The sequence below is a fragment of the Gadus macrocephalus genome, chromosome 1 (assembly GCF_031168955.1).
Source record: "Gadus macrocephalus chromosome 1, ASM3116895v1".
NCBI lineage: Eukaryota > Metazoa > Chordata > Actinopteri > Gadiformes > Gadidae > Gadus > Gadus macrocephalus.
Genome location: NC_082382.1, coordinates 3,749,870 through 3,776,985, shown reverse-complemented (window position 1 = coordinate 3,776,985; position 27,116 = coordinate 3,749,870). Strand labels below are relative to the sequence as shown.

Below are 27,116 nucleotides of genomic sequence, written 5' to 3'. Positions count from 1 at the left end.
ATGCGCCAGTCGCAATTCCTGCTCAAGTGTCCTGTGCACAAACAACTGAAACACAGACCTTTCTCCTTTAGATAGTCCAGTTTCTCCCTGTGTGGTTTTCTTCCCAGTTTAAAACATTGATCTAAAACATGACCACCAGCAGCACAATACTGGCAGAAGACAGAAGTAGTTTTAGTGAAGGTGGTCACTTTGCGGAGAGCCTTTTCCCTCTGGTCACCATCTGGTCTGCTGCATCCGTCCTCATTCCTGTGAGTGTCTGCTTTATATCCATCCTCAATGACCACCTGTGTTGCAAAGCTGTTTCTTCTCAGCTGTGGCGTCACCTGTATCTTGCTCACTTTTGTAGCTCCTTTGAGCACAGGTGAAGTGTCCTGTATATCACCAAAGACTGGATCTGAAATGATTCTGACCTGGCACTCAATGAACTTGACAAGGTCTGAGAATCGTGCCCTTCGACCAGTTTTCTCTAGTACGTCACATGCCTTTGCTCTCCACTTGTCTCTTAGTTTATACGGAAGCTTCTGACTAAGAATCTTCATGTTCGCTGGCATGTTAAGTTCCTCCAAATATTGAAGATCTTCCATAGCGTTGGAACACTCACGGAGGAAAAGCCCATAAGCTTTGAGCGCTTTGGTGTCTTCAGCTTTGATGCTTGTCCATCCTGTGACCTTTTCCATGTAGGCCGCTGTTATTTTGAATTCATTTCCAAAGTGCTCCTTTAGTAACCTTTTAGCGACAGCAAATCCTTTGACTGCAGTCATGTGAAGGCAGCTGCGTACAATATCTCGAGGCTGCCCCCTAGTGAATTGTTCGAGATAGTACAAACAGTCTCCTTTACAGCCAGTCTTTGCTTCCACGCAGTGCTCAAATGCCCTCATAAATGTGTTGAACTGCAAAGGGTCTCCATCATAAGTTGGAATTTCTCTGCGCGGCAGCAGATGTGATGTTTGCATTTGAACAAGGAGAGCCGTTATGTCATTCTGTTGTTGCAGCAGATTGTAAAGACCTGCTGTCTGATTTTGGTCTTGCAGGGGTTGCTGCACTTGTTGGCCTAGAGTGGGTTGAAAGCTTTGACTGAATGTTGGCATTGATTGCAAGTGAGGCAGTTGAGAGCCATGACTGACAGTTGGCTGTGGTTGTGATGCAAAATGCACGGACAAAGATGCTGAAACGATTGAAGTTTCAGCATTGCATTGTTGTGGTAAAGATTCACGCTGCTGTGCGGGTGGAGCCACATATATTGAGGCCTGTGGATTGAGAGAGGTGACCCTCTGCCCTGCGTCTGGCTGATGAAGTGGAGAATCTGCTACTTTTTTTTTTTTTTTTTGGTGAGACAGGTAACATAGACTTGTCCCACAGCGCACCACAACCCCCCTCCCAACCTGACAAACATAGCAAAAATGACAATACAATAATAACAAAGGCACAAAACAAACAAAATAAATTAACTATATATCATAACAATAACCACAGCATTATCTATACTTTGTTGGTAGGTCAATTATAGAACAGAGCATATAGTTGTTATTTTTTAACACTTCAATTAATGGTTGCTCTGTTTAACTGAGACATCAGTGGAGACCAAAGTTCTTGGAACATTTGTCCTCTATTATGCTTTTCAAAAGTCAGTTTTTCTAGTGGGAGAAGATGGGCTATCTGATCCTGAAACATTGCAACAGTTGGTGAGGAGTCATTTTTCCACAACAGAAGAATACATTTCTTGGCAAAATATGTCATAATAATTAATAGTCTGTATTTTTTTGAGTCCGTTCGAATATCTGGTAAATCATTTAATAGGTAAACACGCGGAGATGCATTGAATTGTATTTCCAAGACTGACTTTGTGAATGAGTGAACCGAGTTCCAAAAATCCTTCAATTTTTCACAGTGCCAAAACATATGCATATATGTCCCCTGTTTGTTTTTACATCTAGGACAGTTCAAGGAGTTTTCTCAGGAGATCTTATGCATTTTTATTGGAGTTAAATACAATTTCTGGATAAATTTAAAATTGGCTTCTTTGATTTTGTTACTTGTGAAAGGAAAGTGTATTCTGTCAATAATATTTTGCCAGGTGTTTTCATCAAGTTTCATTGCAAGGTCAGTTTCCCAAATCTTCATCAAAAGGTACAAAGGATGATTGACAATCTTTATAGAATATGTTGTATAGTTCACTAATTTTACCTTTGATTGTGGTTGACAGCATTAGTATTTCTTCAATTTCGTAAAGATCAGATCTTAGCATGTTTTCTCTTCTGAGTGACTGTATAACATTCCGCATTTGTAAGTACCTAAAGAAATCTGTATTTGGAATGCCGTATTCTATTCTTAACTCTATAAAGGATTTCAACTGCATATTTCTGTGAAACAAGTCCTTGAATTGCTTTATTCCCAACTGAGCCCATTTTTGTATATTAATCGACGATGTATATTAATTTTTTATTTTTTTTTCCTTTGGCTCAAAACAAAGAAGCAGTAGCCTGACTGCTATGTTCAAATGACATTTGTTCAATGCAGTCGTTTAATTGCACTATAGGCTCTTTTTTTGTATCATCCTGTTTTGATCAGTATATTCCAATGTTGTTATCAATAAAAAATCATTTGCACAAGGCAAGCCGATGCATTTCACCATGTTGATAAGAGAATTAAAATGAGAAGAATTATGGGACAAAAAAATCAAGGGATATTTAGCATAGAAAAATAATTTGCGATTAATCGTGAGTTAACTATGACATTAATGCGATTAATCACGATTAAATATTTTAATCGCTTGACAGCTCTAATTTAAACCCTTCAGGAGTCCAGTTAAAAGGATATGAGTCGAGCATTGTTTGTGTTGGCATCATGTGCAAGAGACAGGCGTTAGATTTGTTGAAATTTATTTTATATCCTGAATATTTTCCAAATTGTTGAATTTCATTATATAAGTATGTTAACGACTGTTCTGGTTCTTTTATGTATGAAATTATATCATCTGCAACTAAGGATATTTTATGTTCCTCGTTATTGATTTTCAGTCCTTTAATATCATTATTGTCTCGTATACATGATGCCAACAATTCAACTACGATCACAAACAACGAACTTGACAAAGGACACCCTTGTCTTGTTCCTCTTCTTAATACAAAGAAGTCTGACGAAGTCCCATTTGTAATAACAGCGGCTTTGGGGTTGTTATAAATTGATTTAATCCACGCTAGAAATCTGCTACTTGACGATCTGTTTGAGCCATGGTGCCTTGACTGCACATTTGAAATGCTGTCTTGAGGTCCAATCTCATTTTCACTTTGGACAGTTTGAGATTGTTCAGTTTGACCCAGCAAATCATCATTAACCTCATCATCATGATCATCACCCACTTTAGTAGCTGGACAAGCAGCAGTGACAGACAACCATTGATTTGTACCCACAAGAAACTCCTTTACATTCAACATTTTAGCTTGGTACCATATTTCATGTTTGCTTGCTTCCTCAGCAGGCAATAAACCCAATAAAGATGCATGCACCTGCTGTATTGTGTTACACAACTCATTAAAAACGGTTAACTCATTTTCAACCTTATTCACATGTTCTTTATCACCCATGAATTTAAGAATAGATTGTTTTACTTTAGACAGTTTACCAAAGTTAGACTTTCTTTCCTTTTCTAAAATGCTTATTTTTTCCAACAAAGCTTTATGTGTTAATTTACCCACACGTTTTTCAGTTACAGATTTTACCTCTGCACCCGCAAGCTTAGTCTCAAGGCCCAGTTGGCCTGTTCCCTCTTCAGCCATAATGACGACAAAGTCAGTTGGCTTTATTAGTCCGCAAAATAGTTTGTGTTGCGCAAACAACTCGTCTCGACGAGAAAGTTATTTTTAGTCGGTTGCGAGTCTGCTACCAATGCATTGGGTTTACGCGAATGTGTGCACACAAATTACCATGGCCATTCATATCAGCGCTGATCCACACATACCCCAATCGAGCGTTGGCCGGCTTTGATTAATGATGTCCCGGTGAGATGATGCTGTCGCTGACCCGTAGCTCACTCCGGTAGCTCCAGCTCCGTTACTGTCCGTCCACACCAGAAGCGAATTGAGCGACCAAATCGCCGGAAGTCATTCACTTTCTATGGGCAAGAGCGACCAAAGCGACCAAAGCGACCAACGCTACCAGCGGCCAAAGTTGAGCGACCAGAGCGTCAAAAAGAAGTTGAAAACTTTTTAACTTTATGCAAATGACTATTATTCGCTTCAGCGACCAAACACTGACAGCCAATCGGAATGTAGACGCTCTTCGCTTGCGTGGATCCCAGGGAACATCGGCAGGCACTTTGGTTCCTACCTACCTTTATTCACTCACTGAACAAAATGTCGGCTGAAGTATTAATCGCGGCTGTAACTGGGCACCCGGTGTTGTACGAACCCACCCTTTTTCAGTTCAGAGATCGAAACGCCATAGTGGTTTGGATATCAAGTGATGATAAGCGGGAGAATTTATAGGCTACATCTAGAACGTTCGTATTTAAGCGGGAATCATTATAATTTGCTCTACATGCCACCCATCTAACCAACCAATCGCGTGTAGCATGCTTTAAACAAAACCGTCACATAAACAAACTAATCGACAAGACGAGGGATAAATGACAAGGGATATATCTCTTGTCTTTTATCCCTCTATTCCCCACTATTCACGGAGCCTGAGGTGAATAATTTTTAATTAAATAGTCTAGATAGATAGATAGTCAAGTCTTTATTAATACCAAACGACACAAATCGTCGGGAATCCATTTAGGTGGTTCGTCCCACACAGGACAGTAGCCTACAAGACCACACAGAACAAGTCTGACTGGACATACACACAATACATCACATTAAAACTAGACACGCGTTGATAGATAGATAGACAGAAAGACCTAGATAGATAGATATGTTCCATTATTTGCCTTGCGGAGCCAACCAGTCCTGTGCACGTATGCAAATTAGCCATGTGCGCTAACGTCTATTTGTTTTGAATGCGACGAATGAGTGCAGATCATGATTTGCAGATCCAGATCAGTGAAACATATTTCAACTACCACAGCACGCAGGGTTTTTTGTTCTCGGTTGTAATTAGCCTACATTTTAGGATTTTTATATTGGGGGGAATCACTGTCCTACTTGTTGACGAAGCACTTTATCGAACAAGCAAAACCGTCTCGGCAATATGGCCAAGGTGTATGGGAGAGTTCAATATTTGATATGGCTGTCTGTAGGGCCTACTAAACGCATACGGCTCCTTTAAATGCGTCTGCATAATTGAATTGTACGTCATGAGCGACTTGAGCGACCAAAGCGAACAGAAAAATTCGCAGCGAAAATTCGCAGCGACCAAAGCGTCTTTGACGCTTTGGTCGCTCCTGGTGTGGACGTACAGTAGCGTTCGGCAACTCCAAACACAGGGGCGGCTGGCCCATAGTGGGCGATAGTGCACCGCCCTCCCTCACATCCGTGGTTTCCAAAGAAGACGTTAATCCACAATGTAACTGTCCGTCCACACCAGAAGCGAATTGAGCGACCAAATCGCCGGAAGTCATTCACTTTCTATGGGCAAGAGCGACCAAAGCGACCAAAGCGACCAACGCTACCAGCGGCCAAAGTTGAGCGACCAGAGCGTCAAAAAGAAGTTGAAAACTTTTTAACTTTATGCAAATGACTATTATTCGCTTCAGCGGCCAAACACTGACAGCCAATCGGAATGTAGACGCTCTTCGCTTGCGTGGATCCCAGGGAACATCGGCAGGCACTTTGGTTCCTACCTACCTTTATTCACTCACTGAACAAAATGTCGGCTGAAGTATTAATCGCGGCTGTAACTGGGCACCCGGTGTTGTACGAACCCACCCTTTTTCAGTTCAGAGATCGAAACGCCATAGTGGTTTGGATATCAAGTGATGATAAGCGGGAGTATTTATAGGCTACATCTAGAACGTTCGTATTTAAGCTGGACTCATTTTAATTTGCTCTACATGCCACCAATCTAACCAACCAATCGCGTGTAGCATGCTTTAAACAAAACCAAAAAAGTTTTTGAAATTGTCACATAAACAAACTAATCGACAAGACGAGGGATAAATGACAATGGATATATCTCTTGTCTTTTATCCCTCTATTCCCCACTATTCACGGAGCCTGAGGTGAATAATTGTTAATTAATAGTCTAGATAGATAGCCTAGTCAAGTCTTTATTAATACCAAACGACACAAATCGTCGGGAATCCATTTAGGTGGTTCGGCCCACACAGGACAGTAGCCTACAAGACCACACAGAACAAGTCTGACTGGACATACACACAATACATCACATTAAAACTAGACACGCGTTGATAGATAGATAGACAGAAAGACCTAAATAGATAGATATGTTCCATTATTTGCCTTGCGGAGCCAACCAGTCCTGTGCACGTATGCAAATTAGCCATGTGCGCTAATGTCTATTTGTTTTGAATGCGACGAATGAGTGCAGATCATGATTTGCAGATCCAGATCAGTGAAACATATTTCAACTACTACAGCACGCAGGTTTTTTTGTTCTCGGTTGTAATTAGCCTACATTTTAGGATTTTTTTTTATATTGGGGGGAATCACTGTCCTACTTGTTGTCGAAGCACTTTATCGAACAAGCAAAACCGTCTCGGCAATATGGCCAAGGTGTATGGGAGAGTTCACTATTTGATATGGCTGTCTGTAGGGCCTACTAAACGCATACGGCTCCTTTAAATGCGTCTGCATAATTGAATTGTACGTCATGAGCGACTTGAGCGACCAAAGCGAACAGAAAAATTCGCAGCGAAACTTTGTGAGCGACCAAAGCGTCTTTGACGCTTTGGTCGCTCCTGGTGTGGACGTACAGTAACAAGTCGGCGTCCTCTTGGTGAACGTACTCCAAATCGAAGCAGTTTTTCGACCTAAATGTACTGACTAAGCCCTAAACTTAGTAGTACGGTTGTTGATTCCGTTTATAGTTTCCGACGTGCGCCCAGCGCGCTCCAATTACCGCAAAAACGAAGACAGTTCAGTTTATTTTGCTGGTTTATTTTCCTTCCAATAATACACAGCCGCAATAATTCTAACTCAAAATACATGTAACAAAACAATAAACCCGAATTCCTCACTAAACTAAGATGCATTAACACACGGGGACACGGGCACAGTCGAAAAACTGTTTGCTTCCCCATCAACAACAACCTGTGATCAGGTTCAATCAGGTTAAATGCCTCACTCTGCTGACCCGAGGTCAACTGAACCACACAGCCTCCTAGTGGCACGGGGTAAAATTACACGAAAATAAAGCACATTTAATATGGCTCCTACACAGCTTTTAACCAAATAAATACATCCCAACTATTTTAGGCACTTTTAGACAAAAAGCAAACATTTCTATAGTAAAGAATAAGTCAAAAGATCCGTTTTTTTGTAGAACTTTGTTTTTTAATGTATTCAGTATTTATAAATAAAGAAACACTTACGTGATGCCATTCGATTATACTAAGTATGATGAGCATAACTGGCTAAATACTTTTTACTTTTTACATCTCGACATACACAACGCAAAATGTCAACAATTAATCTGGGGTCGGATCAAAATGGGCAAATCCTTTAACAACACATCTATCCATAATATGAATATAGCACATCTTATATCACAAAAATTAGCCAAGATTTATACCTTGTTGTGTGACGTCCTTAAAAAACCCAAACCCCATGTACATGTGATCCAGCAGAAGCACTGGAGAGGTTGACATGGAGCAGGGCTACAAGTCAGGGAATGCAGTACAGAGTGGGGACATTCCAACAAGACCCCCGGAGAGGGAGCAGTGGGCCAATAAAGTACAGTACTTTCTGGCAGTGGCTGGAAACATTGTTGGTCTCGGAAATGTCTGGAGGTTTCCATACCTTTGCTACAAAAACGGTGGTGGTAAGTGTTTATTTGGCTGTTTCACTCAACCTAAGTGGCATTACTGATATGTGCTGAAGATCAAGAAAATCTACTCGTCTAACTATTCATTTACACACACGCTCACAAAAGACACACTGAATTTGTGTAGGGGTTAAGCATCTTGCTCTAGGATTGCAATAGCCACAATACTACCCTGCCATAGAAAATATGTATTTGAGATTAAGACCGATCAGATCATTACATTGATGAATGTCATATTTTGTTACCATCTTTCACAGGGGCCTTCTTCATACCTTACATCTTGTTTCTGATCACCTGTGGGATCCCCCTCTTCTTCCTGGAGACGTCCTTGGGCCAGTACACTAGCCAGGGGGGAATCACCTGTTGGAAAAAGATATGTCCACTATTTCAAGGTACATTTGGCCTCACGCTCTTATGCCGCTTTTCCACTGCATGGTACCAGCTCGACACGACTCGACTCGACTCGCCTCAGCTCGCATTTTTTGCGTTTCCACCGCGAAAACATGGTATCTGGTACCTGAGGTGGCTGCTTCTTTTAGTACCGCCTCGCTCTAGGTTCCAAGCGAGCTGAGCCGATGCTAAAAGGTGACGTCGGCAGACGGCCGGCCACTGATTGGCCAGAGAGTGTGACGAAGTCACGAGAGCGACATGGCAACCATGCTGGTAACAGCCATAGCAGCGCCAAAGCCAACATATTCCACTTCTTCAACTTCTTCAACATGCCAGCTAATAATAGTAATCGCATCGATGTCCTCCATTGTTGTTATGTGGGTTCTGTCCATGTGTGGGTTGCGTAGGTGTTGTTTGCGTCGCGTACAAAAATACGTCACGGCCCTTTCGCGCAGGCGACCCCGCCCACGTCCAGGGGGTACTATTTGCGGTGGAAAACGACCCGTGCTGCTACCGTGTCGAGTCAAGTCGAGTCGAGTCGAGCTACATGTGCGGTGGAAAAGCGGCATAAGTGTGTGAGATGTTAATCCTAATCAAAGTGATAAGTATTTAACGAATGCATACAAGAATCTCGTCTCTAGCAGAATGGGCCCCCCAATCATACTGTGAGAGTTTTTCAACACATTTTCACACAGGAACATTATTTCTTTCCTCAAGGACAGCATTTGTGCTAGTTAGTGGGAAAGGAAGCATTGAACAAGGGTCCTTAAGAAAAAGCCAACAATCTATGTATTTACCAGTACAAACCATCTGTGTGTCTGCATCACCAGTACACGTCCACAGTTGTCGATGGATCAGGAACGCTGAATATCTAAGCAGGCCGATGAGCAGGGCAAGGCCCTGCTCATCGGCTCCAAATCCACCCTCACCAAATCACAACACACCCCAGCTCCACTCATAATCATCGATGGATTCCCAGTACCCTTCTCCTCCAAAGTCAAGAGCCTTGGCGTCATCCTGGACAACACCCTCTCATTCGCACCCCATATTCACAACATCACCCGGACTTCATTCTTCCACCTCCGCAACATCGCCAGACTCCGCCCATCAGTGACCCAATCCAGCACTGAAATCCTAGTTCACTAATTTGTCACATCACGCATCGACAGTACCGCGGGAAGTAGGGGTGCTGGGGGTGCTGCAGCACCCCCTGTCTGAGGCCCTGTCTTATCACAGAAAACGATCATTTCTAAAAACTCCGGCCAAAGTGGAGATTTCTGAAAACGCCGGTTATGTGTTGTTGTGTCAACGGGGAGAAACGGGATTTTAGGTTCTGAAGAGTCACATTATGCACCAGGAAATGCTTAACGTCATGTGAGCGCCCGCTGTACCGAATTGGTCCGAATATAAACACAAACCCCATTGTAAGACGACCTATATTTGGAAAAAAGATTTGAAGACCAGATCTTGTTTTTATAAATAAATAAATTGCATTCATTGAAATAATATACGAAAATAAAAAGGCATAGTATAAAACACTGCATTGCCACTAAACAGTAGTGCCAATCGGCCGTACTGATGTGTACACCAAAGACTTTTCCTGACACTCCTCTGCCCCGCTGTGTTCGCTCTGGCTGTGGTCGCTCCGCACTGTTTCGGCCCGTGGCAAAGCGAGTCATCCTCACTGCTGTCCAAGGCATTTTGAGACGCAGCATTTATTTAATGCTCATATGACCTAGTGCTGAAAAAAAGTTAGATGAAAAAGTGTGAGGGGAGCGGTGGGGCGCTAAACTTGTTTTGTGAGCAGGATGTGAACCATGGTGTGAACACAACGATCGATTTTCGACTGTGCGCGCCAACCCGGTCTCACGAAAATGCGTGACACTGTCACGTTATTTAATCTATTGAAACGTGATCAGGGACACGTATTTTCAAATTATCCAGCACAGATCTAGGAGGACACGCCCACTCGTGATGTCATATGGGGCTGATTTTCGAAAAGGCTAATCACACTCACACCTGGTGGTATAATATGTCCCCTTTAAGGAGCTCCGTACAGAACATTTAGGCCTATTGTTAAAAAATTGTCTGTGATAACTAACAATATGACAGCTTTTGGCCACCCGTTTCTACTTAAACTTGTCTGTGAACAATATGACAGCTTTAGGCCACCCGTTTCTACTTTCACCTTTGATTCTGAGAAATTGTGACAATTCACGGATATATTAAATGCAGGTGCGCTGCTCAGGCAAACCGCAAAGGAAAAAAGGGTAGCTGCTTCATCTGTTCTTTTTAGAATTGTATGTCTTGATGTTTTGATCTAGCCATAGATCTATTGTCTTGTTTTTGGCTATGTGAATGGAAGTCCGCGTCGATGCCTCGCAAGTCCAGTGTCGCGAGCGGACGTGACATCTAGAAATCATACCGTATAATAATGGGTTATCATTAATATTGATGTGTAGGGGTTGATTATAACTCGTGAATGATATTGTTTATACCACAGTCTGGGGGAATACTCGTATTCTGATTGGCTGCAGGGTGAGTATTATCTCCTGATATAGGCCTACAGACACCTGCTAAGTAGTTCCAGTCAGTGTTTAGATTCTCTGCCCGAGCCCGACCCGACCCGACCCGCGGGCCGGTATTTCCCACCACTATCCTCGGGCCGGGCCTTTGATCGAGCGTTTTTATTTTTATTTTATCATTGGTTTATTAGCCTAATCTGAGGAGAAATCTATGCCATAAACAGAAATATTATAGCCTAGGTCTTTATTACACGGGTCTTCTCAATGCCGTGGAACGCTCCGTTCACTTGCATGGGTCCGGTGACATGTCAACCCCTCTGCTGATCAACACTACGAATGCTGGTAACGAATAAATTGTAAAAAAGACACAGCATGTGAAGTTATTTTTTCGTTTTGGCAGTAGCCGTGTAATAAGCGGGCTAATGTATAGAACGTCGCCGGTCAATATCGAAAATAAGACCCTTCAGGGCAGGCGCGTATCAGACACGGGGGATGAGTACGATGCATCCCCCTCACTTCTATTGGAAGGCCATTCCATCCCCTCCACTTTTGTTCGTCAAATCCTCACAAAAATCAGCTTTTCTAATACAAAATAGTAAACGTTCGCCTGTTGTATGCAATTTAAAATGGTTGCTATGATTGCATCCCTCTGTAGGCCTATCAAATTATCACTCTGTAAATCCCAGCGCTACAATTGACGTTACGTAGACTAAACAGCTTGCGCAGCCTGCAGAAAGCGCTGGCAGCGGTGCTCCCGAGACCCGACTGCCTGAGAGCTCAGCGCGGTGACCGCGGTCATTCAAGCAGTTTCTCACAGATTGCTGTGCCTAACTGTTCGTGCTGCATACTGACTTGATGCCTTCAATGAAAAGGTAGAATTGAATCACTGTTTTAGATCAGCATCATTCACTGCCTGTAATGAAGGCAACATTTTCAGGCATATTAAGCAATTAAAGCGATTAAGCGATTAATTATTAATCATTAATAGATGCAAGGTTCATGGCTCTCTATTCAAGAGCTAGTTACCTCCTAGCATAAGATCCCATTCATTCTTCCGACTGGAACTAAGCCTACTTTAGTTTTAAAACAGTTCTCTTTTTTCGTGCAATATAGCCAATGATGCCGAAAACTAAAAGAAAAAGACAGGGGACTATATACGGCTTTTTCAAGAGAAAACAAGTAAGTTGACTTCTCTCCCTCTGCAGACACTGACGTGCTTGCAAGTTGCAAGCTATAGGCTATCTGTTTCGAGTGCTACCGCGGTTGGGATGCACAGGTTTGACTAGGGCTACAGGTAGCCTTTACGGAGAGTAGAGATCCTCGTGCGATTCGTCATTTTCAAACCTTGAGAAAACGCACTTCAATCTACAAGGCGTATCACTCAAAATATACACAAAGTATGTGTCACAGCAATCAATTTAGGCCTACTGGTTTAATGAATGTGAATGAATGCTGTGATACACGAAAATCCGGAGAATTGTGCGATTCGCTTTCTCAGCACACTTGAACGTGAAATGTCCTCAACAGTGTGTGTCAAGGGTTCATCTTGTTTTCTTAGAACATTAGAAGCATGCAAGTGCGTTCCATTCGACTGTCCGATTATTTCTTCGCCTATTCCAGAACACCCCCACTTTTGGAAAGCTTGATACGCCCCTGCTTCAGGGCGAAGCAAGACACCTGGGTGTACTGTTCGCCCTGGTGGGGCTTATTTTCCCGATAATGACCGGCGTTCTATGCATTATCCCTTACATATATATTTAGCAGAGTAGACTAAATGTGAACAAAGTTACATAGGCTATGTATTAAAAAAATGTTGGGTTGAAATCGGGCTCGGGCTCATAATTACAGTTAATCTGTCGGGGCGGGCCGGGCTCGGACAGAACGTGCACGGGCTCGGTTTTCTTTATTAATCGAATGGGAAATGCAAAAGGCCTATTTTAGGACCGAATCACCGTTAAACTTGTTTCTAATAACATTTCTAGCGAGAAATATACGTTTTACTTGCATAATCTTTAGTCAGTGATTACGTCTGATCTTTAGTTTTATAGTTATTAGGAAGATTTTATCGGCTCGCTCGCATGTTTCAACGACGTCAGGTTGCTAGGGACGCTGCTTTCGCTAAACTAGCAGCTCACGTGTTTCCTGCGTTTGTGTTATTAAACCGTTACTTTATGCAGCCTAACTTTTAATGATATCATCTTGTTAGAAACACGTATATCTGAGAGCCAACCCAGTCGCCAAAAGCATACGTTGACAGTGTACGTTTTCGTGAACACTGGATTACGTCGCATTTCAACATAAAATAGATACACACACACACACACACACACACACACACACACAAACACACACACACACACACACACACACACACACACAATGCATTTCGCTGCTAAAACAATAACAACAGATATTCCCTCAATAATTATTACTTTCAAAACGTTGGCCAAGGTGGAATATCCTTTTTATTTGGGCTGCTTCTAGGACATTTTGGGTGGATTTTGAACGGTATGTGGGCAGGACGTTTTTTGCAGGACCTGGCAACCCTGCGCTGTTGCCCGAGCTGCTGAAATGCTCCGGAACCGATCTGGATCCACTATGGCCAAAAGACTTGTATGCCCCCCCCCCCCCCCCCCTTCAATAAATTCTATGGCAGAATAAAGAATAAATTCATGCATTATCATTCAACTCGAACATGTGTTTTTACAGTATAGCGTGGTGGAGGGGTGACGTATGTTGGCCAACCCGGAAGTGAGCGTCGCCCTGGTTTCCCTTGACAAAAAGCCAACGGGTTTTTCCATTGGATTTTGGATTATTGCAGAAAAATTAGCATCTTTGAAGCACCTCCTCAAAAAATGAAAATAAATAAATAAATAGAAATATCTGTGCTCCAAGGAACGAAATGTTCTATTTTTTTCAACGGGGCTGCATCCAGTCACTTGACCGTCATGGTTGCTATGGTGGTTGCTATCAACCGCCCCCTCTAATCCTTACATGGTTCTAAAAACCACGCGGCAAAGGAGCTGCCGTCCATTGTGTTGTTTTTGTCGTAAACTAGGGTCCGATGGTTAAAAAATAGACAGATATTCCAAGGTATCCTTAAAAGGCAGCTTGGATGTTTTTATTTTGTGCAGTTTAGACTTCTTCTATAACCTATTTTTGAAAGCAAAACACCAAGCTCATTGATTTAACGAGGCAGGGTTATTTGAAACAATTTATTCAATAAATATTTATGAGAGGTCATTCCTTCTCCTGAGTTTGCTTCCTATTTATGTCTAGTGTACAACCCTACTGTCCACAAGCATCACCCCCCCCCCCTCCCCATATGGATTTGGAGAATTGCTGCCACGTCCCAGTGGTGGAGGTATCATATACATGAAAGAGGGCATTCAATTATACTACAATGATCAATTAGGAGGCCGAAGCCCTAAAGGTAGTGATGCAATAGGTGACTGAGTCGACAACATTTAAGTAAGCCTTGAGGTCTCTTATATATCAAAGGGGGTCTCAAAGGACGCATATACGCTTCAACCTGTGGCTTACAGGAAATGACTCAGCAAGTGCTCCATCTCGTTGCACCTCACCCAGCGGCTCGCTTGCAAGATTTTGGCCTGAAGTTCTTCCCAGACCTACACCGTAGCCATCCAACCTGCATATCTGAGAATCAGGCCTCTCTTTAATAATGACAAAAAGTTATGAGAGAAATACACATAAACTTTTGTTGTCTCATGAGCGGCGTGGTGCCGGCTCCTTTTGACCTTTTGACCCCAGACTTCTGAGGGAATAGCTGAATCAATTCATTAGTCAATCAGAAGTATGTAAATATCTTCCCGGTGGCCTAAGAGGGCGAACAAGGTGTCCTTCAACATCTACGCTTCCAGGCGATTGCAACGGTGACACACATGAGCATATTCGAACATGTTTAATGGTAGTAATTAGCTGTCGAAATTGGAGGCCTTAATCAATAATGAGCAGCTATTGATTTACTTCCCGATAGAAATTTGTGACAAATGACATGTTATTTAGCATCTACACGTTGAGCTGAGTCCAATGACACCATGACACTCTAGCAAATGGTAACATGTATTTTACATGGTACATATGGTCTAGGACATGATCTCGGTGTGGCAAGAGGGCGAGCTTGATCTCATTGGACTCAGCTTAACGTGTAGATGCTAAATAACATGTAATTTGTCAAAAATCTCCATCGGGAAGCAAATCTATAGCTGGTTGCAATCGCCTCGAAACGTAGATGTCAAAGGACACCTTGTTTGCCCCGTTACGCCTCCGGGAAGATATTTTCATACTTCTAATGGATTGATTCATATTTTAAGGTTCTCTGAGTGAGACTTTAAGCGGCTGCAGCAGAAGTGTTGAGACGAAAGATGATATCAAGACATTTATAGAATTTTCCGATTCACATTATGATTCTTCGTCATAACTATCCGACCAAACATCCTTCACATTCACTGAGCGAAGATTATGAAAGTCCAGGCCCCCCTCCATCTCGTTGCACCTGCACCCAGCGGCTCGCTTGCATGATTTTGGCCTGAAGTTCTTCTCAGACCTACACCCTAGCCATCCAACATGCATATCTTAGAATCAGGCCTCTCTTTAATATATATATGTATATAAAATATATATGTAAGGGATAATGCATAGAACGCCGGTCATTATCGGGAAAATAAGCCCCACCAGGGCGAACAGTACACCGACGCGCAGCGAAGGTGTCTTCGCCCTGAAGGGTCTTATTTTCGGCGATATTGGCGATATTGACCGGCGACGTTCTATACATTAGCCCGCTTATTACACGGCTACTGCCAAAACAAAAAAATAACTTCACATGCTGTGTCTTTTTTACAATTTATTCGTTACCAGCATTCGTAGTGTTGATCAGCAGAGGGGTTGACAAGTCACCGGACCCATGCAAGTGAACGGAGCGTTCCACGGCATTGAGAAGACCCGTGTAATAAAGACCTAGGCTATAATATTTCTGTTTATGGCATAGATTTCTCCTCAGATTAGGCTAATAAACCAATGATAAAATAAAAATAAAAACGCTCGATCAAAGGCCCGGCCCGAGGATAGTGGTGGGAAATACCGGCCCGCGGGTCGGGTCGGGTCGGGCTCGGGCTCGGGCAGAGAACACTGACTGGAACTACTTAGCAGGTGTCTGTAGGCCAGGGATTAAAATTAACGACGTCTCGTCGTCCCGGGGACGTAATTAATTGTCATCGGGAGGATTTTTATTCTCTCGCGGGTCGACTTCGGGACGAAGAGAATTTTGCGGGCACTGACTTCATTTTTCTGTTTACGTTTTCAACTCTTTCTGTGATGTTCGCGATCGGTGGAAAAAACTTATTTAATGGAAAGGGCTTCGTTCAATTGGTTGGCGCACTCGCGTTTGTGTTGTTCAGTGAAACAGCGGGTGTAAAATCCCCCGTTCGTCAGGCTTTCTTGGTTCACTGGAGAAGGCGGGGCTGCGCACGGAGTAAAAAAAAAAAATGGGCCGGCCCACCGGGAGACTTCCCGATCTCCAGCCTATGCTGCAGAGCGAATTTAAATCGCCGGCAGAACGGCCTGGGGGTCTAACACCGTCATTTATCTAAATTTAATTTATCTAAATTTCATATATATAGGCTACATAGCAGCTGCATTTCACATTAATTGCAATTATTACATGGGTCTTCTCAATGCCATGGAACGCTCCGTTCGCTTGCAATGGGACCTTCACAACTTCCGGCGGTGAATTATATTTGATAAGTCACCGTTGCTAAGTATAATCATGAGTATGATTGACCGCTGTCAAGGAAAACAACCGATTTTTCGCCTCTAATGAAGTCTCATTCCGGAAGTACCGGTAACTTGTCATCCCAGCGACTTCGGTTGCTAAGCGACGTCAACGTCTTTGGCGGACTATTTCTCTGCTGATCAACACTACGAATGCTGGTGGTATCAAATAAATTGTAAAAAGACACACCATGCGAAGTTATTGTTTCGTTTTGGCAAGTAGCCGTGTAATAAGCGGGATATGTAGAGAACATCGCCGGTCATGATTGAAAATAAGCCCCTTCAGGGCGAAGCAAGTTCGCCCTGTCGGGGCTTATTTTCCCCGATAATTACCGGCCTTCTATACACTATCCCTTTTTACATTCCTGCTGCTTCGGGTTTGCCTTTGTAGGTGCATTGAGAGGATGAGCGGGCGAATCCGCTGTCAGTGCGTGTGCATGATACGCAGGTTTATCCAATAAGTGGTAGTGTACCCGCGCACCATTGGCACGTAGGCCTATGCGCGCTTGTCTCTCTGTGCGTCTGTGAACGAGAATGACAGGGAGAAAGATTGCTACGCGGGGTGTACGAACGGAACGATATTTATATTTCAAAATCGCTAAAACGTAAAAAAAAAAAAAAAAGCAGAATCAATTTGTGGCGCTCGGTGTTGATTCTGTGGCGCTGCGTCACACATTGTTCTATGTACACGCACACACACACACACACACACACACACACACACACACACACTGTGGTCACGTAGATAGACCACAGTTCTGCAAGGGTGTTGCTTGTCATCTGGAAATAAATATATTATTTCATCAACATAATGTATTGTGTTTTTATTATATTATCAGTAGGCCTAAGTAACGACTCAAAATGTAAAAAATATTTATGGGAAAAATTCGGGACGATTCGGGACGGTTCAAAATGTTTTTCGGGACGTTTCCGGGAAGGTGGTGAAAAAAAGTTAATTTTAACCCCTGCTGTAGGCCTATATCAGGAGATAATACACACCCTTCAGCCAATCAGAATACGAGTATTCCCCCAGACTGTGGTATAAACAATATCATTCACGAGTTATAATCAACCCCTACACATCAATATTAATGATAACCCATTATTATACGGTATGATTTCTAGATGTCACGTCCGCTCGCGACACTGGACTTGCGAGGCATCGACGCGGACTTCCATTCACATAGCCAAAAACAAGACAATAGATCTATGGTTAGATCAAAACATCAAGACATACAATTCTAAAAAGAACAGATGAAGCAGCTACCCTTTTTTCCTTCGCGGTTTGCCTGAGCAGCGCACCTGCATTTAATATATCCGTGAATTGTCACAATTTCTCAGAATCAAAGGTGAAAGTAGAAACGGGTGGCCTAAAGCTGTCATATTGTTCACAGACAAGTTTAAGTAGAAACGGGTGGCCAAAAGCTGTCATATTGTTAGTTATCACAGACAATTTTTTAACAATAAATGTTCTGTACGGAGCTCCTTAAGGGACATTAGGGAGAACGCTCCCGGACAGAACCTTAGTTTGGAGGTCGTGTTTAGTGACACGACAAATACTCCCAATTGAAATACATGGGTTTGAAATTTGTGCTTTTTGACACGAAAAATTTGAAAATACGTGTCCCTGATCACGTTTCAATAGATTAAATAACCTGACAGTGTCACGTATTTTCGTGAGACCGGGTTGTGCGCGCATGCACTGGTGTAATTGAGCTGCGCTGCTATATATCTTTTTTATCAATGTAGCGAGTTGCGAGTCTAGTGCAGTTGCGAGTCTAGTCGTATTCTCAGCACCCCCTGCTGAGAATACGTTCCCGCGGCTACTGCAACGCCCTACTCACCGGACTCCCCACCAAACTCATCAACAGACTGCAGATCATTCAGAACTCAGCCGCCCTGATCATCACCCGCACCAAATCATCTGACCACATCACCCCTGTCCTCATCCAACTTCACTGGCTCCCAGTACACTACCGCATCCAATACAAAACCCTACTCCTCACCTACAAAGCTCTCCACAACCTAGCCCCCAGTTACCTCTGCGACCTCCTCCAAGAATACACTCCCTCCCGCTCCCTCCGCTCAACCTCTGCTGGACTACTATGTATCCCCACATCACGACTTAATACAATGGGTGCCCGGTCATTCAGCTGTTCAGCACCCAGGCTCTGGAACTCCCTCCCCCCACACATAAAACAGTCAGACACCATTACAACTTTCAAGTCACAACTCAAAACTCACCTGTTTTTGTTTTATTTATTTATTTATTTATTTATTTATTTATTTATTTATTATTATTATTTTTCCACAATGTCTTGTTTTTAAACGATTTATGATAACTTTGTGCTCTGTAAGGTGACCTTGGGTGCCTTGAAAGGCGCCTCTAAATTAAATGTATTATTTATTATTATTATTATCTGACATCGTTTAGTTGCTCGTGGGCTGTGGCTAAGGAAACACCATAGCTACTCATAGCTAGTTTTACATTGGCTATATCCATATGTAAATTAACTCAATATTTAAATGTAACATAAAATTACATTTATAACTCACAAGCCATGCTTTCCAAAACAAAACCAGAGGAAGAAAAGGATAAAGCAGCTGGATCTACAAGCTGAAAATTAGCTAAATATTTCTGTAATATGTGTGTGGTTGTGACCATTTCCTGACAGGCCTAGGCTTCGGTAATCAAGTGGTGGTCTTGTACACTGGTGTGTACTACATTGTCATCCTGGCGTGGGCCATTCTCTTTCTCTTCTTCTCCTTCCATGCGGAGCTTCCCTGGGCGACTTGTGGAAACAGTTGGAACACAGGTTCACATTTATGTTGTCTTTATTATTTATTTACTTTTTTTAAATTTAATTTGTTCTATTAGACACCTGTATTACATGCCATACATTTTCATTGCTATGTTATTTAAGGGACAATGTAATACCCCTCCTTTCCTTTTTTATTAACCAGAAACCTGTTTTGAGCATGGTCATAATGGAACCTCGGAAGGAGACATCTTGACGGACACATCTTCTGTCATAGAGTTTTGGGAGTAAGTTGAAGGAGTTATAATTCGATTAAATGTATTTGTAGTGGTGTGCACAAGGAAGGCACAAGGGTTCCTGGGGGTCAACACCCATATCATGTTCTTTGAGAAAATATCGATGCAATACACTGTAGAATCCCACTATAGAGAAAGCTTAAGTGTAAAGTACTTTTTAGGGTGCCTCTATGAAGGCACCCTCAAATGGTCTATGCATGCCACATTTTGGCTTTGTCTAACTTATGTTTGTTTAACAGGAGAAGAATATTAGGTTTGTCAGGTGGAATTGAGGAACTTGGCAATGTGCATTGGGATCTTGCCCTTTGTCTACTGCTTGCCTGGGTCATCTGTTACTTTTGTGTCTGGAATGGGGTGAAGACGACGGGAAAGGTATGGTTGAATCTCCAATGATGTCATATAGCAGAATATATGGTTTATTATAATATATTTACATATACACTTTCTTCTCATATACGTTTTCCTTCTCAGATAGTGTATTTCACTGCAACTTTTCCGTATCTGATGCTGTTTGTGCTGCTGGTTCGCGGCCTGACGTTACCAGGGGCTAAAGACGGGATCATCTTCTACCTCTACCCTGACCCGTCCAGACTCATGGATCCACAGGTAGGACCATGATAACACAAGCAATGGTTCCACAAAACTAAAAATCGACTTTTAGCTTTTTCCTTTATTCATTTGCAGGTATGGTTGGATGCTGGCAGCCAGATATTTTATTCCTATGGAATATGCACTGGTGTTTTGACCGCTTTAGGGAGTTACAACAATTACAGCAACAACTGCTACAGGTACATTTAATTAATTATTTATCGATTAACAAATTGTGTATCCAGTGACATTGTTTGCAAAAGATAATTGGACTTCCAATGGCAAATTGAACGGTAGCGTTAGGAGTTTTCACCATCTGAACAAGAGGGAACGGTTGTCTGAGAGATGCACCGACCGTAGTAAAACCACCTTCAGAAGTGGGGTACGTTACATTCCACCTTAATGGATGAGCGATGGGTTCTCGTCTAGAACGAATCCCTTGCGGACACATTCTCATATGCTTAGTTTGTTGTCAACCAATATGAAGCAATGTGGTGTTGAATGTATCTGAATATTGGCATATTGTGCCTGCTTTACTATCCTTTCTAGTCCTAGAAATTTATATTATTAAACATGATATGCAGCATTATCTAAATAATTTTAAACTGGTCTCCACCCATACTCAGATATAGTACAAACCATTGATGTGTTACAAAAGTTGAACCTGTATGAACAGGTACTTTCACATATAATGTAGGGATCTCTCGACTCTCGATAGGTCAAAAACTGTTGTCAAATGTGGATAATTACATTATGTACCAGAGCCGTTGTTTGTGTCTTTCCAAAGCATGTACTTGCCTCTATTAGAGTTGAGTTCAAACTGACACTTGTATTTTATCTTCACAGAGACTGTATCTATCTGTGCCTGTTGAACAGCCTGACCAGCTTTGTAGCTGGCTTTGCCATCTTCTCTGTGCTTGGTTTCATGGCATACGAGCAGGGCGTGGATATTTCCATGGTAGCCGAATCAGGTAAAAAACGCTCGATAAATGTAATATCTGTCATCTTGTATGCCGCCCAGGGCGTTCTGGTAATGTAAATCAAAGGCCGACTGTGAACTTCTACTGTATGCCTGAGCCTATTGAATGAGATTCTTACTGAACCACCTCCAGGTCCTGGGCTGGTGTTCATAGCATACCCCCGTGCAGTGTCCATGATGCCTGTTCCTCAGCTCTGGGCCGTCTCCTTCTTTATTATGATCATCTTCCTGGGTTTGGACAGTGAGGTAACATCTTTGAGCCGTCTATTCATTTAACGTGCACAATATATCTCTGAAAATGTAATCCATCATGACTTTCTTTTGATTTCAGTTTGTTAACCAAGAGTCTTTGGTGACTGCGTTATCCGACCTGTATCCCTCAATCTTCAGAACTGGTGTTCGGCGTAAACTCCTTTTGCTTGCCCTCTGTGTTGGAAGCTTCCTCATTGGTCTTTTGATGGTCACAGATGTGAGGGACATTTTTTTAAAACACATATGTTTTAGGAAGATGACCCTGATAGGTTCATCGTGAAAGTTGTGTTTGCATTAATGTTTTTTCTTTTTTATGCAGGGCGGACTGTATGTTTTTCTGTTATTCGACCACTATGCCTGCAGTGGAATGACACTCCTTTTTTTTGCGATTCTCCAGTCTGCATGCGTGGGTTGGGTATATGGTGAGATGTCATGAAGTGTACTGCATATTGAGAGAATGTTCTTCAGAATACATGTAAATAATGTGGCTGAATGAATTGCTTACATAAGTCATTCTATTCTTCTAGGTTCAGATCGTCATTATGACAATATACAGGATATGATTGGCTACCGGCCCTGGCCTTTCATGAAATACTGTTGGCAGTACCTTACTCCAGCGGTCTGCACTGTAAGTAAATAAAAAATTAATATATTAAACTAAATTAAGATAATAAAAATATGTATATTCTGATATGCACTTCATCACTGGTTATTTAACAACCTTCTGGGGTTTTAGCACTCATTGTAGTTTCATCGTGGGAACTTCATCAATACCTCGTTTACATTCTGAATAGTTCCACCTTATTCATGGTTGGAATCCCAAGAATGTTGCAGAATGACCAACAAATAAGCAAGCGTGAATAACACTGAAATAGAAGTACCATCAGCACTTTTAAAGCCTTCATCAAAACCTGTGTCTGATTTCATTTTAGTGCACTCTGGTCTTTTCTTTGGTGAAATATACGCCTCTGAAGCTTAACAAGGAATATGATTACCCCTGGTGGGGCTACGTCATCGGCGGGTTATTGACTCTCTCATCGACCATGTTGGTTCCGCTCTGGATGCTCTACGCCTTGACGGTCACTCCTGGCTCACTAAGCGAGGTATGACGATGCTTTATAACCTTCTGCTCGCAGGATAAAGTTAAAGGGGACATATCATACCACCAGGTGTGAGTGTGATTAGCCATTACAAGCAGGTTTGAAAATGTGCAGCATTGTGACATCACAGGTGGGCGTGTCCACCTAGATGTGTGCTGGATAGATCAGTCTACCAGCCTACCCATTGGACTGTAGGAAACATTGCTCATCCATCCGACAGGTGGACACGCCCACCTGTGATGTCACAATGCTGCACATTTTGAAAACAGTTTGTAATGGCTAATCACACTCACACCTGGTGGTATGATATGTCCCCTTTAAGAGTTTTCATGCATCAGGGCAAGTTATATAATGGAGCATTAAGAACAAAAATATTTAACTAGCTAATAGTCAAAATATTATTGTTGAATTATCTTGGACACCATTAGCCTGGTCCTACCAGACTCTCGTACTTCATTTAATTTGCACAGAGTGAGTCTGGATCTACTCAATTGAGAAACGTTAACTCATTTACGGTGTGTGTTGAAGTTTAAAACTATTGGATCTGCCCAGTGCCACTCTGGATCTGTCATAACCAATCGCTAACGTTTGGCCGGGAATCAAGTTGCGCGCAGGCTGTAAACGAACCAAACACCGTGCGTAAAGATCTCTGTCAACGAGAGCTGACTTTAACGTCATTCTTTTCAGCCACTCCCTCTATTCGCTGATTGGACGCAGAAAAGTTTGACAGAGAAAACCCACTAACATACTGCAGACCCAGACGTAGTAATGAAGGGAAATTAAAATTGAGCGGAAGTACTTAGGTGGGCAGAGCCAGGCTAGGACACCATAGCCAAATTTAAGAACTATGAATAGGTTGCTTAGGAATGTTTGTTGGCATGCTTTCCACCAGAGAGTCACAGCGCTGTGCATGCCAGCGAATGACCTGCCATCTCCGCCAACCAAGAAGAAACACGAGGTGTTCCAGACCTTCACAGAGCTACACACACTGCGCACCAGTTCCAGCCGATCCAACAGCTGAATCATACTAGAAATTAGTGACACCATTTTTAACAGACTTTTTTTTTGCCGATTTTTTTATGTTGTGTGTACAATGGCAATGCCTTTATTTTAAAACTGTTGAATAAATTGTGATATGCTGTTGTGGTAAAGGTTAAATATGTTTTTTTATTCAGAGAAACAAGGTAAAATGCCATTAAAGTCTAATTCTAGCAAAAATTGAACCCAGGGTCTTTGTTTTGGCACATAAACCCATCAAATAAGCCCTCCAGATTCTTTTTCCATCGAAAATCGAGTATAGAGTTTGCCCGGCGCAATGTTTGGCTCCCATGTTATTAGCTTGGGGTGGTGAGTTTCGCTTCCAAATTGGCATTTTTTAACCACTAATATTGCTAAAAATAGCACCAAACCTTTGCAGTAGCATGACTAGGGTCCCTACACATAAAAGGAAGCACCAACAACTTGGTGCAGTAATCCATTTGGATGGTACGCCGGTACGCGCAAGTTGCAAGTTGCAAATCTCCCAGCTTTCTTGCGGCATTTCAATGAGGCACGCCCCCTTTGGTCGTAGTATCTCGTTTCTTTGAAAGTAGAGCGAGTTCAGTGAGGCCAAACATAGTACTCGTCAACAAAAATGGCTGCGCCCGTAAAGAGATTTATTTTTTTGTATTTGTATCACGTTGGTAATTTTAATGTAGATTTTAAATGCTTTTACACACTTGATTACTTTGCGACTTTATGCCGGTCATGCATTGCACGGTCTTGCTGTGCGTGCAATACAATGTAAAGTTGTGTTGTTTGTTTTCGAGCTTGTTTGCCAAAGAGGCTTATGTAGCTAACAATAAAAATGACTAGCCAATGAGAAACGGGAAGCTACTACGACCAAAAGGGGACGTGCCTCCGCAAATGCCACAAGAAAGCTAGGAGATTTGCAACTTATGACTTGCACGTACCAGTGTACCATCCAAATGGATTACCGTATTAGTTTGCAAACCCGGAGTTTATAAAAAAAACAGTTTTTTCAAGCATTACCGGTAATGTCGGAATGCACCGGAGTTCAGTTCAAGGAGGAAAGTTTGGGAATTTATAATTTATATAATTAATATTTATAAATAATATATAGCGAGTGTTGACACGTAAATTAAAGGACTTGCATATGTAAGTTACAGTTACAAAATATTTGTTCGCTGCAATCAAGGATGCCAGGTTGTTGACGCACAGAGCTAACTGAACCTACGGCAAGCTAGCAAGCTATGCAAGCTAGCTTAGATAGCATTAGCAAGCAAATCCAAGCCATGCAAAAAGAGCTGAAAATGTACCTGAAAACTGTCAAAGACGGCATCACCACTCAAGTGAAAAAAGAACTGGCTGAGTTTAAGGAGGACATTAACCAGAAACTTGTCAAAATAAACGCAGACGTAGAAGGACAAAATGATAAGATAGACGCCACTTTGACTCACACTGACGAAGTCGAGCATTGGAGTACTGACGCAAAACGTGCAATGAAGGACATACTAAAGGAGCAGAAAATAATGATGGATAAGCTGAATGACTTAGAATCGAGATCCAGGCGGAACAACCTGCAAATATACGGCATTCCAGAAGATGCAGAGCTGAGAAGCAAATCGGTCGTGGCGTTTATTGACAAATGGTAAAAAGACGAGATTTCAATCGAAACAGACCTCCAGATTCAACGAGCCCACCGAGCCCTGGCGCCGAAGCCAAAGACAGGACAACCACCAAGGTCGATTATCCTCAACTTTCAGCAGTTTAATGTGAAGGAGATGGTTTTGAAAGAGGCGCGGGGAAAGAAAACGGTCAACCTCGAAGATGTTGGGCAAAATAACCTGCTGAGTACATCACATGTACATTATAAATATAGCTAACTCCTACCCTAGCCTGAAGAGCACATCACACGGCAGTCACATTACAATATAGTCAACTTTTAACACATAACACACACATAATATATAGTCAGGTCAAGGCCGGAGCCGAAGGCCCCATTTCTCAGCCAGGCAGATGTTGGACACTCAGACAATGCACTAGTCATCCTCAAGAACGGGAGAGTCACAAACAGGAGACTCTGTGAAGCCCTCCCCCGTTAGGAAGAACACAAGAAGATACACAGGCATACACTAAGGCCTGGGAGGCAAGGTCAAGCAAAAACACACAGAACCATACACATCTCAAACGCACACACCTCATCGAGAGGAGGATACAGCATAAGAGTGTATCACACAGGAACTCATCACCTTCTTCTGCAGCAGACCTTCCACGGAGGCGAAGCTCTGGACGAACCATCAGCGCTGATTAGGGACTTAGACATATTCGATTTCTCACGCTTTATGACTCTGTATAACCGTTGCCACTTTACTTAATAAATCCAAGGTCCTCGTGCCGATAGACTTTATTACCTCTCCGTCTCATTTCATCTGGTCCAGTAACTAGACAGACCGTTTTTCCCTACAGAGAAACAAGGATTTATTTTGATCATGACTACTCTGTGAGGATGCTGCAACAACGCGAAGCGTACGCAAACGTGAAGAAGATTCTAAAGGGGGAAGGCATCCGCTTTCAGACACCCCTCAACAAGATGCGTATCCACTGGGCTAGTGGAATGAAGACGTAGGCCTACAGCAGCGCGTGGAGGAAGCAGTTGGGGACATGAGGAGAAAAGGATATGAAGTAGATGACATCACCGATACCACCAGAGGCACTACAGCCCGTGACAGGCTCCAGTCGAGTGGGCTGGAGCCTTGGGCACGCGTCGGGAGAGAACGAGACCGAACCTCGCAGGCAAGCACACGAGCGAAAGGACGACTGCAAGAATTCCAACGCGAGGACAACAACGCCAGATGAATACCTGACTCTAAGTATAAATGTGAATAACATATCCTTAAAGTGTAATACAGGTCAAAAATGAAAAAAGGTATTGTTAAATTCGGATTTAGATATCAGACTTGTTGGCTCAAAGGGACTGAAGCACAGCTGCCTGCAACATAGTCTAGTATGGTCGAATCTATCGCTTACGGGTTACATCTTACTACGAGTTGGGGGCCCTTCTCTTATGGAAGGCATATCCCTCAAAACTAACTGAGGGTCAATATATGAGGGTTGTTGACATCTCTTTTTGGAGGTAGCTTTTTCTGTTTATAGCTACGTTATTTTTTCATATGTTTGTTTCATATGATGTTAAGTGCCTATGGTTATCGCACTGTTAGCCTGAGGGGGAGACACCACAATGTGAACAGACCAAAAACCGCCAATGACTACCAAACAAGAATGTATTAAGCTTATGTCTCTCAATGTTAATGACTTAGCAAACCCAGTCAAAAGAGCTACAATTATAAAAATTATAACAAATTGTGTAGCTATAAAATTATAGCAAAAATTAAAAGGAGAGGACGCAGATTAACTTTCTGCAAGAAACCCACCTTTCACAAACAGAACATGAAAAGTTGAAAAGATTTGGATTTAAAAACACTTTCTATAGCTCC

At 42.4% G+C, this 27,116-nt stretch overlaps 1 protein-coding gene across 3 annotated transcripts in view; it reads left to right on the top strand.

Annotated features, from left to right (window-relative positions):
• LOC132466214 (sodium- and chloride-dependent GABA transporter 2-like) overlaps positions 1-23,778 on the top strand; it is a 55,742-nt gene extending 31,964 nt beyond the window's left edge. The window contains exons 2-15 of one of the 3 annotated variants that reach the window (XM_060063302.1): positions 7,742-7,938; positions 8,199-8,333; positions 19,322-19,462; positions 19,611-19,692; positions 19,941-20,073; positions 20,173-20,307; positions 20,386-20,489; positions 21,136-21,260; positions 21,402-21,514; positions 21,600-21,737; positions 21,840-21,942; positions 22,048-22,148; positions 22,453-22,623; positions 23,513-23,778. In XM_060063302.1, coding sequence (XP_059919285.1) covers positions 7,764-7,938; positions 8,199-8,333; positions 19,322-19,462; positions 19,611-19,692; positions 19,941-20,073; positions 20,173-20,307; positions 20,386-20,489; positions 21,136-21,260; positions 21,402-21,514; positions 21,600-21,737; positions 21,840-21,942; positions 22,048-22,148; positions 22,453-22,623; positions 23,513-23,641 — 1,785 coding nt within the window. In that variant the 5' untranslated portion in view covers positions 7,742-7,763 and the 3' untranslated portion in view covers positions 23,642-23,778. Of the gene's footprint in view, positions 1-7,340; positions 7,939-8,198; positions 8,334-19,321; positions 19,463-19,610; positions 19,693-19,940; positions 20,074-20,172; positions 20,308-20,385; positions 20,490-21,135; positions 21,261-21,401; positions 21,515-21,599; positions 21,738-21,839; positions 21,943-22,047; positions 22,149-22,452; positions 22,624-23,512 lie in introns of those variants that run through there. The other 2 variants (XM_060063311.1, XR_009527774.1) reach the window with 2 other exon arrangements.
• The last annotated feature ends 3,338 nt before the right edge of the window (positions 23,779-27,116 follow it).